The sequence below is a fragment of the Danaus plexippus genome, chromosome Z (genome assembly GCF_018135715.1).
Source record: "Danaus plexippus chromosome Z, MEX_DaPlex, whole genome shotgun sequence".
Lineage (NCBI taxonomy): Eukaryota > Metazoa > Arthropoda > Insecta > Lepidoptera > Nymphalidae > Danaus > Danaus plexippus.
Window position 1 is genome coordinate 13,404,105 of NC_083559.1, and position 14,458 is coordinate 13,418,562.

General features: G+C 33.0%; 1 protein-coding gene across 4 annotated transcripts in view; it reads right to left on the reverse strand.

The window, feature by feature from the left end:
* LOC116777326 (unconventional myosin-XVIIIa) overlaps positions 1–14,458 on the reverse strand; it is a 112,106-nt gene that overhangs the window by 60,155 nt on the left and 37,493 nt on the right. For 3 of the 4 annotated variants that reach the window (XM_032670809.2, XM_032670811.2, XM_061526485.1), the window contains 18 exons: positions 11,610–11,792; positions 11,087–11,266; positions 10,357–10,481; positions 8,340–8,477; positions 7,986–8,129; positions 7,568–7,797; positions 7,138–7,288; positions 6,547–6,657; positions 6,107–6,236; positions 5,744–5,840; positions 3,660–3,783; positions 3,258–3,405; positions 2,768–2,868; positions 2,600–2,682; positions 2,164–2,217; positions 1,020–1,195; positions 378–463; positions 160–301 (listed from right to left, as the gene is read on the reverse strand). In XM_032670809.2, coding sequence (XP_032526700.1) covers positions 160–301; positions 378–463; positions 1,020–1,195; positions 2,164–2,217; positions 2,600–2,682; positions 2,768–2,868; positions 3,258–3,405; positions 3,660–3,783; positions 5,744–5,840; positions 6,107–6,236; positions 6,547–6,657; positions 7,138–7,288; positions 7,568–7,797; positions 7,986–8,129; positions 8,340–8,477; positions 10,357–10,481; positions 11,087–11,266; positions 11,610–11,792 — 2,403 coding nt within the window. The remainder of the gene's footprint in view (positions 1–159; positions 302–377; positions 464–1,019; positions 1,196–2,163; positions 2,218–2,599; positions 2,683–2,767; positions 2,869–3,257; positions 3,406–3,659; positions 3,784–5,743; positions 5,841–6,106; positions 6,237–6,546; positions 6,658–7,137; positions 7,289–7,567; positions 7,798–7,985; positions 8,130–8,339; positions 8,478–10,356; positions 10,482–11,086; positions 11,267–11,609; positions 11,793–14,458) is intronic. The other variant, XM_032670810.2, reaches the window with a different exon arrangement.

A 14,458-nucleotide genomic window follows, 5' to 3' on the forward strand; every position in this document is an offset into this window, starting at 1 on the left:
CTTAATGAAGATTAATAATATCATTAACGGATACAAAATCGATTGTAATTCTTCACCTAGTTAACCCAGGATATAATTTAGCTTACAAAGACATCGATTCGGAGTCGAATCTAAATCGATAGCAAAATCGATTTATTAGCGGAAATGATTATAAGTTACCTGAGTGGGTCCGAGTCTGTAGCTCGTCACATCTAGGTCTAGCACCAACAGCATCTCGTCCACGATCTGTCTATCCGATAACGTCGTTGACTGCTGGGATGTTTCAGATTCCTCCTTCTCCGACGTTGCCAATAGTCGATATCTGTTAGAAACGGTGTCAGAAACTACGTCGAAAGACCATATTCCAGTCCAAAAAAAATAATAATAAAATGACTCACCTCCTAGCGAATTCCGATAATGGCATATGTTCAGGGAATCCTTGTTTATACAATCTAGCCGCGTCTAGTAATTGGAAGCCGCGGAACTAGAAACAAAACATAATTATTATATATATATATTTATATATATAGTAATTTTACAAATGTAATTAAATAAATATCATCATATCAATATATAAAAATGTCTTTATCAAGTATTTATGAACATGTCTTATATTATATTAACATAAATTTCATTTCTTGATAAATATGTCATCATTATTATAACTAATACAGTGTCAGCCTTTAAGCGATATAAATCAACATTAATAAACACGTTACGCATACTCATACGAAGACGCTACGACGTAGCGCATCTACGAGATTTTAAACTACAATGCGTTTCTCTCGCTACGTAGCAAATCGCTACGAGTCTATTCCAAATAAATACGTAAAACACAAAAATCTAAATTAATAATAATTGCTATCAATAAAAATAATGTTCTCGGATGAAAGCTTAAAACAAAATATCATAATTTTATGTGATTAATGTAATTATCTTAACATATTTTCCTACTTCATTACAAAATCTATTAAAAAAAAATCAACTACTCAGTATATTTCGTACCTATATTATTTATAATCTGTATTTGCTTTTATTACCTGGGATCTTAATAGCGGTACGTTTACATCGTCGGGGGTCTCGTTAGGTTGGTTGGTGAGGAGACAGCAAACAAACTGTATCCCGCCTGACCCGCAGCGGCGTAAGGTATCCACGACCCCGTCAGCTATGAACTTGGCCTGGAGAGCTGTTGACCGACGCTTCATACCAGCGGTGCCTATTAAATATATTAACGCTATTTATATATGTGTGTATATAATGTTTTATATAAGAAAGGTAACTACCATAAGTATGCATCGTTAATCTAAACTAATTAATATATTATTATATAACATACTTATGTGATTCATAAATATATTTATTAAACATTTTGCGAATAAAACCATAAAAAACGAGTTAACTAAAATTCAATATATATGGGCCAGCACAACTTGAACCATGGACATAAAATATTTAATTTCATTATTATAATCGAATAAAAATCACAACCGTACAATTTCTTTGGCTGGCAACATTGTATGTCCGTTATAGGATGCATTATTTACTTTGATCTAGGAATCTTACATCGGTGATGGACCCATTTAAATTAATCATAGGAGAACGTAGAAATGTATGAAGAAATGAATAATATCATTGTGCCAGGTTAATATGAGAAAAGCTTACGTCTTAAATTAGGATAAAACACATTAAAATGACAGTTTTTTATAGTTGATATAAAATACATTGATACTATCGAGTGTGAAGAAATGAGTGAAAGCCTAGACACGCTTACTCAGTGTATCAAATATATATATATATATATATATATATATATATATATATATATATATATATATATTATATGAGAGCAAAAGGACAATATCATTTTTGCTATACAAAGGATTTCTATACACAAGAGCATTAAATACGTATGAAATACTAAATTTTATTGAAACAAGTTAATTAGCGTAGAAAATTATATAAGGCTTTAGCGTCAGTTGAATACGATAGCGACTTCACTGTTCTGTACAATATAATAACGAAGAATAAAGAAATAATTATTCTGTTAATAACAGCAAACGTTTGGGAAAAAAGTTTTAGTAGTAATGTGACAATATAAAAATGTTTATCGGTGAAAACAGACAAATGGCATTTTGTTAGGGATTGTCTTAGCAAGCAATTCTATAGTCTGTCGACCCAGCTTACCAGAGTTGAGGGAACGACGAATGATTGAGGTCCGGGAGAAGGTGGCAACATCGCCTGAGATTTAAATTTATATGAAATATGACTTTATTATCGTGTACATAAGATGCATAGTCCATTGCTAAGACGATAGCATAATAAAGAGAACTCACTTCCCTCGGAGGTCAACTTACATTTGACAGTGTAGTTATAACAGAGCTCATGTACATTACTATATCAGAGGAATAACCCTGAGTTATGCAGAAGAAAGGACATATGATTCTACTACTGCGAATTATATTTTATAGTTCATATTAAAATAATTTCCTGGTAATATTGTGTGGTTATAACTTCTCTCGGCTACGTTTTATATATCTTCATGTATAATTATATTATATATGTGAGCATGTGTGTGTAGATTTGTATATATGCTTGTATGTGTGTATATTTATAAACTGACCAGAAGCCAGCGCTCGTCGTACGGATGCAGCTCTTCGCAGCGTGCCAGCGTCAGTCGTACGTTCACACGACGACAACAAGGGACTAGTGAAAAAAATATTATTAATAATAAGATGATATTTAATAAGAATGAATAATATTTTTTTTTAATAAAATAGTCTCAAATTACTTTTGGCTTTCCTGAAGCAAAGTATGAGCTCTCTTCATAGCTGGATTCTCGCGGCTGGCCTTCACCCACCCGGAGACATCATATAAAACAGGATTAGTGCCCTGAAATTACCAATATATTTAAAAAATACTGTAAGGAGAAACTACTGTTAGGTGATATTTTAGGCTGGACTCGATCGATACGATAACACGGTCCAATGGGAGGCCAAACCAAACTGGTTCTGTAATGTTGACAGGGACGACAGTTTTATTTTATTAATTTCTTTATCTTCAACAGCAACAGTATTTTACTTGATCTCTAATTGTACTCTAAATATAACGACAGCCATCTAATATTGATACTAACTTAGTCACTTGACTCATATATCATCCATACAAAAGTGTAATATAATTTCGTCTTTTGTTAAATAAAGGAATTTCCATTCATTTCCTTTGCATCAAGACGGTGTTGTTTGTACAAATTAATCTAATATTATATATTATAATAGTACCTGTAAGTGCTGAAGTATGAATTGTCTATTGTGAGGAGCCTTCTTTATTAGGTAGTGTGTATGATGGGGGGCGCCGTACTGGGACATGACACGCTCTAAGAAAGTATCGTCAGAAGAACCCGGGTACATAGATTCCTCGTCCAACAACCTGACAGACATACAAATGAATAGTTACACACACACACACAAACACACACACACATATATATAATTAAAAATCTAAGATTACATATTGAACAAATATTGCGTTGAGACAAGCAATATGAACGACGACTGATTTAATTAAAATAAAAAAAAGTTAAAATTAATTTATTAAAGATATATATGAAAATTTTAATAAGGATATATTTTAACCTCAGCACAGCGACTCAGTAACTATGATGTAAAGGTGAATTAAGTTACCAGAGAAGTCCCCGCCGGTCGCAATCTCTCAGATCGGCCTGAGAACTTCTGACTATTGTGTTCTGAGGTGACTTGTCCAACAAATCCACCATCGGCCCCGGGTTGACAGACTCTGATAGCCAATCTGCAAACATTTAAATCAACCAATATGTCCTATGTTTCAATATTTTCAAGCAAAGTAAATATCAATCAATACATGTTATAAAACAAAGTCAATCGCCGCGTCTGTCTGTCTGTCTGTTCGCGATAAAGGGATAAACTACAGCACCGATTATCAAACAGTTATCACCACTCGATAGCGTGATTCTCGAGGAAGGTTTTAGTATATAATTTGTTAAGTTTCTATATTTACTTGTTTGTACATTAACGATATTTGTTTAAGATGTCGGGAAAAAATGAGGCGTCTGAGAGCTTTTAACGAAAACGCTGCCTAAAGTTTTTGAGATATAACAAAATAATATATGGTGAAATTGTTTATCTTATATAGGTCTACAGAAAAGTCCGCAGTGGCATATGTCTATACCTTAAGGATAACATACTATATCCATTTTACAACTTCCAAAAATTGGCATTCCTAAAGCGTTTATTGGAATACTATTCATATTAATACGGTATTAAATCTTATCAAAATCAACCACTTCGTTTTGAAGCCTACATCACTATCTGCAAATTACTTTTTAAACCATTTAAATCGGGCGTACCATTTGAAATTTGTCATAATATAAATTAAGTAATTCTCATAATTAAATAATAGGCTATTTTATATTTTATGTATAGAGCCCGTGTGAAGCCGGGTCTGGTACCTAGTTATTCATATATAATATAATGTATTAGAAAATATTCAATATAATATAATATTATTGTGTATTTAATAAATTTCAACATAATGACAAGCACGACGTTATAACTCAGATAGCATAAAAAAATAAAAATTGTAACGAGGTATTGTTTGTTTCAGCAAAATCGTACAATGAAATAATAATAATGAAAAATAATCTTAAACAAAGTGAGATATTATAGTTAGTTTGAAAATAGATTATATTTTATGCATCAATTAGGTTTAAAATTGCATGTCGACATGCAAAATTTGTGATTTAACATTTCTTTCTCTACACATAAATAACAATATCTTATATATAAACTTCTCGTGTCACAATGTTCGTTCTCCTCCGAAACGACTTGACCTATTCTCACGAAATTTTGTGTGCATAGAGTAGGTCTGAGAATCGACCAACATCTATTTTTCACAACCCTTAGTGATAAGGGTTGTTCACCCTTAAACATTTTTTTTTAATTTTTGAATGAATTTTTTTGTTTTTATTTTTAATGTAGCATCAACAATACACACAACCCTAATTTTTTTTTATCACCAACCCCTATTTTTTTATATATATGTAAACACAATATGAGTGTATGTTTGTTTCGGCTAAGATCTAAAATGGCTGAACCGCGTTTACCGGGACTTATTGGCAGGTAGCTGATGTAATAAAAAGTAACTTGGGGAGGCAGGGCGAATACGGGGCTTTAAAGTTTTGTCATAGTTGCTTATTATTTTTCTTACGCAGACGGAGTCGCGTATAACAGCTAGTAATATATACTATCGCTATGCTTTAAAACACATATTAGTAACATGAATATCAGCTTTATTAGCATATAGTTTTTGGGATACATTTGTCCGTTTGTCTTATCTTTCAATTCGTTACCAGTATTCTTTGGAATTGCTAAACCGATTTTGATAGATATTTGAATCTCATCATCATAAAAAAGTTAATAAGCATTATTGTAATATGTAACTTTTTTCCAAATATTTTCATCCACGACTACAATCAACAACATTACATACTAAACAAAAACATCAAATTTTAATTTACCTATTTAAACTAACATGTCAGTGACATGAAAGATCTTAAAAAACGTTATTGATCGCATTGAATTCGCATGGCACACGAGACAATTACTAGCAATACATACATATAAATAGCAAACGATTTTCGCAATATGCACAGCGTATATAAGGACTATAATGTACATTAAAATACTATGTAGTATACATATCAATATATCACAAACTATATATGACTAACCTTCGTCGTTACCGTCGTCTATGGTGACTCCTTCTTGCGCGTACCGTTCGCGTGGAGCAACCAGCATGGCCTCGTGGAACACGGCTTGTAGACGTTCCTATACAAAATACATTATAATTAACATTCAAGAAGTTCTATTTTCAAACATTTCATATTTTAAATATTCTCTCCCTCTCTCTGTCTCTCTCTCTCTATATATATATATATATATATATATATATTTATTACAAGAAAATTGTTGTCAAAAGCTTTATTTAAATTACATAACACTTAAAAGTAAATAAGCAGTAAATGTGCCACCTATTTACGATTCACAAATGAAATCCTTTACTAAAATAATATGCCCAGCTTAAATCTTTTCACCTGCATATAATTGGACAGTAGCTTGGTCAGCCCGGCGCCGCTTTGTTGTCCGGAACACATAGGGTTATCAGCACCTGGAGAATCCAGCAGTAGCAAAGAGCTGGAAGTGCGGCTTGATGTCGACGTACTCCTGGACAAGATGTTATGATAAAGTTAAAAAAAAAACTATTTATATTTATTCAATGAGCTGTGTATAATTGTATGTACAGAACAAAGCTTCTTATCTTGCATAGCTTAAGTCTTAGATTTACTTGTACATTTTCTGTATAACTAATCGCAAGTCTAGTTACTGTTTGTAATTTAAGAGGACGCAGATAGCTGTTATTTTCATCTGTAACTTAGGTTATTTTTATTCTGAAATTCTATTCATTTTGTTAATATAAATAACAAAAGAAACCGCGGGGACAACTAGTTGTAAAGTAATATATTATATACATTACCTGTTGACGAATCCTACGATAACGTTGAATACTTCGCTATACAGTCCGGTTGCGAAAGCATCGAGAGCGTCCGATCCTGGCGCTTCCTTCTCGTTCGAAGGCGATGGAGTTCTTAAAATAATGTTTACAAATATTAAGTACACACACAATAAACCAATAACGCGTTACGTTATGCCATAGTGTTATATAAGTTTAGTGACCAATTCAAGTAGACCCTCCGCCAAAAGAGTATGAAAGTGGTGTAGGGTTCATAGTTTTTTTTATATCAAAGGTGGCAAACGAACAGACTGCGTACTTGATAGAAGGAAGTCACTGTCGAACATGGACATGTGCAACATAAGGGATGTTGGATATCCGTTGGCGACCTTGATTGTGGGAGAGGGAGAGAAAAGGTTAGGAGTAGGGATTTGCAACCGTCTTTCTCACTCAAAGGCTACTTCACGCCGATTCTGTGAGATGATGGTACTTCCCCGGTCGAGATAGGCCATGTTCGAGCTGTAGTAACTGATCATAACTAGGGTCTACCACCTTAAAAAGTACTTTACCAAAAGTTAGTAGAAGTAGAAATTTATATATAGGATGATGGGGTACCTCAATCCAGTAGGCGGCTGCGGTGAGGGCGGGCTGGCAGGGGCGAAGCAAGCCTTGGCGAGTTCCTCAGCTGTGACGCCAAGTAGACGACCAGCTCGACCCGCACAACCTGTACTAGCGAACTGATACCTCACACCGGAACCAGAGTTAGCTGAAAGTTATACCGTATCTCAATATTATTATAAGTTTGTGGTAGCTTCATATTGGAGTCTATGGGTAAGATTGTGTCCATAGAAATATAATCGTCGTAAACCGCACAACGCTTAACATTAATCATTACACAACCAAATTTTAATAATATGGACTAAATTTAAATATTTGAATAATAATCAGATGTGAAGATTATTAATTTCAGGGCGAAAAATATATAAGTTCTATATATTATAGGATGATCCTGTAAATAATAATAAAGATATTTTAAGCCACGTACCTCTAGCAACTCCGGCCCATCCCAAGTGACATATAGCAGCTATAATCTTCCACACGGCCAATTGCTCTTGTTCGGTGACTGATAAAAGTTGCAACGCCTCCTTCAAAGCAACGAATTCGGTCGGAGCGTCAGTCTTATCAGAGGAGTTGATGTACGGATTGGGAGCGTTCACTGGAGCCTGGTCCAACAGAAGCTCGCGACGAAGACGAGCATCACAGCCGTGGAACAATCTAGAACATATATTATGCATGGAATACACGATCTAAAATAGTGAATAAAAAAACTTCTGATAGCAAAATATATGTTTGAATTCAATAAACCTGCTCTCACTGAAACTTAATTAGCAACATTTATTAGGAAGTTTATTTAGAATGCACTAGCATTTTAATAGATTATTATGTGTATGAGCTATACTCACGTGTGTAACGCCCTCAGTGGAGACTGATCAGGTCTGAGGTCTGGCAGGAGCGCTTGTACTGAAGCTGAAACTAATGCACCCGCACCGTCGAAGTCCAGCGACGTAAGAGAAACGAAACGAGAGGCGTGGAGATTGGAGGCGCTTCTATAAAGGACAATATATAATTCAATGAGATCTACGGTCCAGAAAAATTAAGGAGAAAAAATTGACAGCATGAATTTTAAAATTATTTTATAAGAATTTTTTAAGAAAATACAAATGGTTAGACCTTAGAGATATATATAAAATAAATTTACGTCATTTCACAAATTTTTGTAAAAATAATTGATTTAATATATAAATTAAATAACTAACCGACTGGAGCCGAATATGTGCAGTACATCCAGAGCAGCTTCCAGTCTCTCCGGTGTGAGTTTGGAGCCTTGCGCTGGATATGCTGTAGCCAGATACCAAACACAGTGACGCATAGCAGAGGTCTTACCAGAACCGGACCTGAAGAGGAATTATTGCATCAGTGTTGGGAGCTAGTATAGAAGATTTGAATAGACCCAATTTAAATATCTATATTAGCCATGGAATACTTATCGCTAAGAAAATTGTAATCATGAATTCAAAATACTATTTAGAAACTAATATCAATAATAATTCAAAATTAATAATTTAAAAAATTGAAGTATTTTAATGTTTTTTTTCTTTGCTCTACAATTGATTGATTGATTTTAAATATAGTAACAATCAGAAAAATGTCCTCTCCCTAGAATAGTTGAGATGTCCGTAGTATTTCGGTAAGATCAATAAATGTTGCAAAACTTTGGACTGGAACGTTTTCGTTCAATGAGTGAGACTGCTTAAAAACCTGTGGTCTCTTTTCAGGTTCGTAACAAATACATAGACCTTCAGGTTTCTATGGTTACAAAATATATTATCAAAACCTATGCGTGTAGAGCCTACGACGCACCATTAAATGGATAATAGTAACTTATCCTATAATAAAAAACTTTTCCTGCAAACCGATTATAGATTATTCAATCAACATACATACAAGCTTGAAGAATAGTGCTAAGCCATATCAAGGTCTTATTATAATTAAGTATCTGACGATTTAAATACCATTAAGTTACATAATAACAAAATCATAATGTTTCATTTGTTTTAACTTTAAATAGCGACGCAACAGGTTATGTCACATTGATGAGGTCGTGAATGTGAAAAATTGAATATAAATTATATTTTATTATACGTTAATTTCGCATTACTGTTTAGGAAAAACCGATAAGGGACCTTGAACTTCTTAAAGAGCTCAGCATTAATATTAATAATGTACAACTCGAGTCGTTTTCTAAATATTAATAAAAATAAGCTTGTTATATGGCATCGATTCCAATTTCTCCGTGATGTGGCCAATTACCCACTATTAGGGCTTGCAATAGTTTCGCTATTTAACAAAACAGTCTTATTATATATGTCATGTGATTGTAAGTCTTATTGCTATCGAAATTAAGGTGAAGTTCGAGTAATATCTTCTTGATCGCGATAGCAGTGCTGCCAGTCACAAGTCGTTTGTAAGATCAAACGGGCTAATTCAGATAAAGAAATCCATACATTTATTTATAGAAATACGGTTAAGATGAAATTTCATTTCTTATATAAGGGAATAGCCGACACAGATCATCTAAGTGCATCTTGTGACACATTTTCTTAGAAATTATAGTACCTACCAACTATAGTACCTCGATCGGTCAAGCAGGTGTAATTAATGTCGAAAATGAGTCATTCTCTATACTATTCAATCTCCTACTTGATGTACACAATTGACATTTCACACAAATATTTTTAGAATTTTATAATTTTTTTTGCCTATTCAACCGTGATTTGGGTAAAAACAAATGTAAAAAAAAAACTGTTGTAGGATTTTCAACGGACCATTAATTTCAATTGTAAGATATAGAATATTGCGGGTAGAACGAGACTATTCATAGATATAATTGCGATAAATAAACTAATATGTTTAACTTTTTCTGATTATATTTATTCTATTAATTCATACAATCGCGTACTCGCGAAAGACGAATCGGTGCGGGAATTGAACTATCCTTCAATATTTTGAATTATAACATTGGTAAAAATCCAAACAGGACATAAGAAATGGAAAATAGATTATGTCAATAAATAATTCAGTTAATTTATTTTGTGCCTCAGCATTACTTCACGTTTATATTTCTTCGATGTATTACACATTAATATAAAAGAGAAATTCGTAAAATACTAGCAGACAACTTGCTTTTATCTAATGGTTTAGTTATAATAATAATAATTGCTCAGCGCCGCATTTGTGATATTGCTTGAGATTTTTCTTCCTTATATAACTTACCTTCCTAGGAACACAATAGCCCTGTCTCTCCTCGCGGCCAACATGGCGCGGTGTGCTGATTGAGCTGCCGCAAAAACGTGCGGCGGCATGTCGTCGGTGCGGCAGCTGCGGAACATAGCCGCCACCTGCGGTACGATACTTGATTACACTATAGCTCAAATGTTAAAACGGCGGTAACTTACTATTATACCAACACGGGTTAAAAGTTAAAATATTTTTTTCACTCCTTCAATACAATCATTTTTGGGATAGTAAAAATTGTTAATAAATATCTCATGCAGTAACATTATTAATAAATGATTTTATGGCCTAAATTGAAATAAAACATTATCAATATAAGCCTACGCAAACAATCTGTATCTTTGATACTTTCACTTTCTATATTTTATATGAATTAAATTAATATTATCAAACATATGTATAATAATATGATGTCAAACTGACGACAACGATATTCGTTAACTGAAGGTCCTAATAATTCTTCGAGCAAACGATCCGAGGCGACGGTGCGGATGATATTACAGTAAGGTGATAACGTTAATTGACAACATTAACAATTAACACCTGTTGAAAATAGCGACAAGTCCTTGATATGTTAAAAAAAATATACGAAAAAAACGTCTCAATTCAATGGTCGATAATTGATATCAGATACAAAATAAACGGCGGAACTCCTTTGCAAAAAAGAAACTATATTTAGAATCAAATCTTTTTAACTAATCAAAGTAACCTTTTCTGTATAAACGGGAGTAGAACGGCGGGGTGGTCCAAGCACAAGTAGAGCATGTCCGGCACGAGCGTGCGGCAACGCAGCGGCATAACGCGAACGCAGCACGTGCAACGCACCGCACTCGTTCAAGCAACGCAACGATGCAATGTCCTCGCATCGCTCTAATTGAGGGGGATTAGCCTGAAAGAAAAAGTTTAAGCGATATATTTTCCGCAACTATTTGGTCAAGACCTATTCGAAGAATTGTTTTTTGATTCTGATTTCGTTTTTACCATCAAAATACATATAATATACATATCTGACACACCCTGACGTCAAAAAAACGAAGCGTCAATGAGAGAGCTAATATAGATCGTAAATACTTTATCACAACAATTGGAATTTCAGCAATCAGCTTAGTGAATTCATGGAATAAACTTTTAGTATCGTACAGTTCGGGGACGCAATATAATTTTATCAAATTTCTATGGATATATGTTACATTTTTAATTGAAATCACAAAAGCTAATATTTTTCTGTGTACCTTCTCTAGATCGTCTTCATCGACTGTGATAATCTCTCCCGTCTGTAGTACCCTGACTTTAGCCCGGCCAGGTTCAGCATCTCCTTCTCTCACTACAGCTGTGAACCCGCCACGATGGGCCAGCCACATCTGACCGGCTTGTAGCCATTCTTTCTCGCATGCGAGCTGCTCTTCAGACTTTGCCTATAAACAAAAAAGTAGACTATTTTTTTATTCTTTTTCAACAATATAATAAGAGTTTAAACTCTATTCTGATTAATTAATATGTATTCAATAGAAGAGGGCCATTTCGTAAAAAAAACCTGTTAAAAGTTAATCTTCCGTGCACTCGACATTCTAGTTTATACGACCTTGTTTAATCTTTCAAAATAAATGTATTATTCTTTATATATGTCAAATAAATATTTAAATTTCGAACTTTTATACATTAGCATAGATAAAAAATAATCGTATTCAATAAATTAGTCCTAATAAATATTCTCTTTTTCAAGACATAAGACAATTCAATGATACCTTTTTCAATCGGTGTGACTCATTAAATAATATTATTGTGTTAAGTGGATTCCTTTGGATTTCTGGTAATGGCAACACATGTTTATCCTCAGAATTTGAGACACTGATTTCGAAAAATACCAGCTTCAGTATGATCCTCATGTAGAGCATTTTCAACCAATCAATTATCTCAAATAAACTGGTTATTAGCGACATTGTTTTATAATGTATTTCTGTTTGCGCGGCGTTTCCTACTAACATAAAGGCTCACCCACACTGGCCGCGCATGCGCACAAGGAAGCATAACATACAGCCTATTGAAAACCTACGCAACGGAGCAAATCTTATTAGCTACAATTATGCGTATAATGCACATTAACATTTCCGCAAATAAAATTACTAGTTTTTTAAAACTTAATTATTTATTGCTGTAACAAATAATGTTTTTTTTTTTTTATTTTTGTCATAACAATAACTAAATAATAATTACTTGTTCTGTTTTGTCAACTAATATAAAGATTAAAATTGATAAAATTTTTAGACTCGATAATCTCTCTGTCTAAAACAGGCTTCACAAATGTCAATTATAATTTATGCAAGTAGGTGTTTTAAAGGAAAGAAAGGGCGAAAAAGCCTATAATATCCTTAAGTAAGATATATATGTACATACATATGTTATGTCATATTTGATGTACCTATACGGTATAGATGATTTTTATTATGTGACGTATTAAGTACCTATTTTCAACTATATGTCGTGCAGTACATTGAATATATAATACAGGTGTGATGCAGCATTACACAACTTGTAGGTTTTCAATTTTATTTCCGCTAGCATTTTATGTAACGCTGTCTGTTCTAAATAATTATAACACTTAAAAACGAAATGTCCTGTTAAAAATCACAACAACTCCAAAACTCCAACAATTTATAAATATTATTTTATTCACGTCGTAAAGTTAATATTACAAGCGACTTCCTATTTTCTGGTTACAATGTTGCTTTATTTACCACACTTGTACAAAATTTTAGGGCATCAAGATTAACGATGTCGTTTTACTTAGCAGCTGTTCCTAACACCTGTGGCTTGAGTCTATTAGAGCCGTGTGAAGAAATATTATAAATGTTCTTCAACACAACACACTGGTCCGAAATGATACATAAAAACATACTTAAAATAACTTTAACACCACAAGTAAAACATATATATACATATATACGTATGTCTTATGATAAACTATTTGAGTATATCGTAGTATTTTATATAAATATATTTAAAAAACCAGTACTATATAGAATAAGTAACAGCACAAGATAGACCTAGTTCGTGTTACACAAGTTCTAAGGCCTCTATAATAATTTAACCTCAGCTTATACATTTGCTTACAACGCTCAATAAACTTAATAATATTAACGATGACTGAAAGCAACTAAATTCATTATACGATTTCGTAATGTTACATGGAATATAATTTATCCAAAAACGTTTTCTATAATATAAAACATTATATTTTATTTTTATTCTAAATCGAAATTATTAATAATTTTTTTTAAGCTATTCATACGACCGTAACGGTTGTATTTTGAACTTTCAACTTGTGGATGCCTCAGATGTCATCCGCATTCGTAATTTACATATAGTCATAGCTTTATGACCCATGATTATTATGAATGGCACAAGCGGTACCTTTGTAAGGCACAAACTATGAACATACGACGATTGATGATGTCTGACAGAAACATAAACACATATACCATAATACTTACTTATGTTTTCTTTTGCTTTCAAAATAAGTGGAAGTAATCGTAGCAAACTAGTTTCGATATTATATATACTCATTATAATAAAGAGAAAATATATTAAGCAGACTTTTTCGTGTTCTTTACAGTTTACCCCATATCAGATATTTATCCAATAGAAAACAATTCAACGGAGATTTGTCGAAATGTCCAATCAAAGGTATGGGAATTTTTATTTTATTGAGCCATCGCTTAAAAACAGCAAAAGCAGGAATTGTTGGTATAAAATATAAATGCAGTAATTGTTGATATGAATCTATAATATCTATGAATAATTTAAATGTTTGTTTAAGCCTTAATAATATATAAACTGAAAGGTATATTTATTACCAATTCGACGCTGTCCGATTACAATTTAACATTTCAACAATAGCTTGTGAACATTACAAGTGGTCCGCTTTGACGTAAGCTGTAAATAACGTCTGGATTCCTGTCTATTAGATATATAGATATCTAGAAACAGGACACTTTTGGCCCTTTTCGTGTTCGATAAAATAATTACAAGCTCACTATATAAATTTATTACGAAAGTACATGAAAAGTGATACCAATACTCT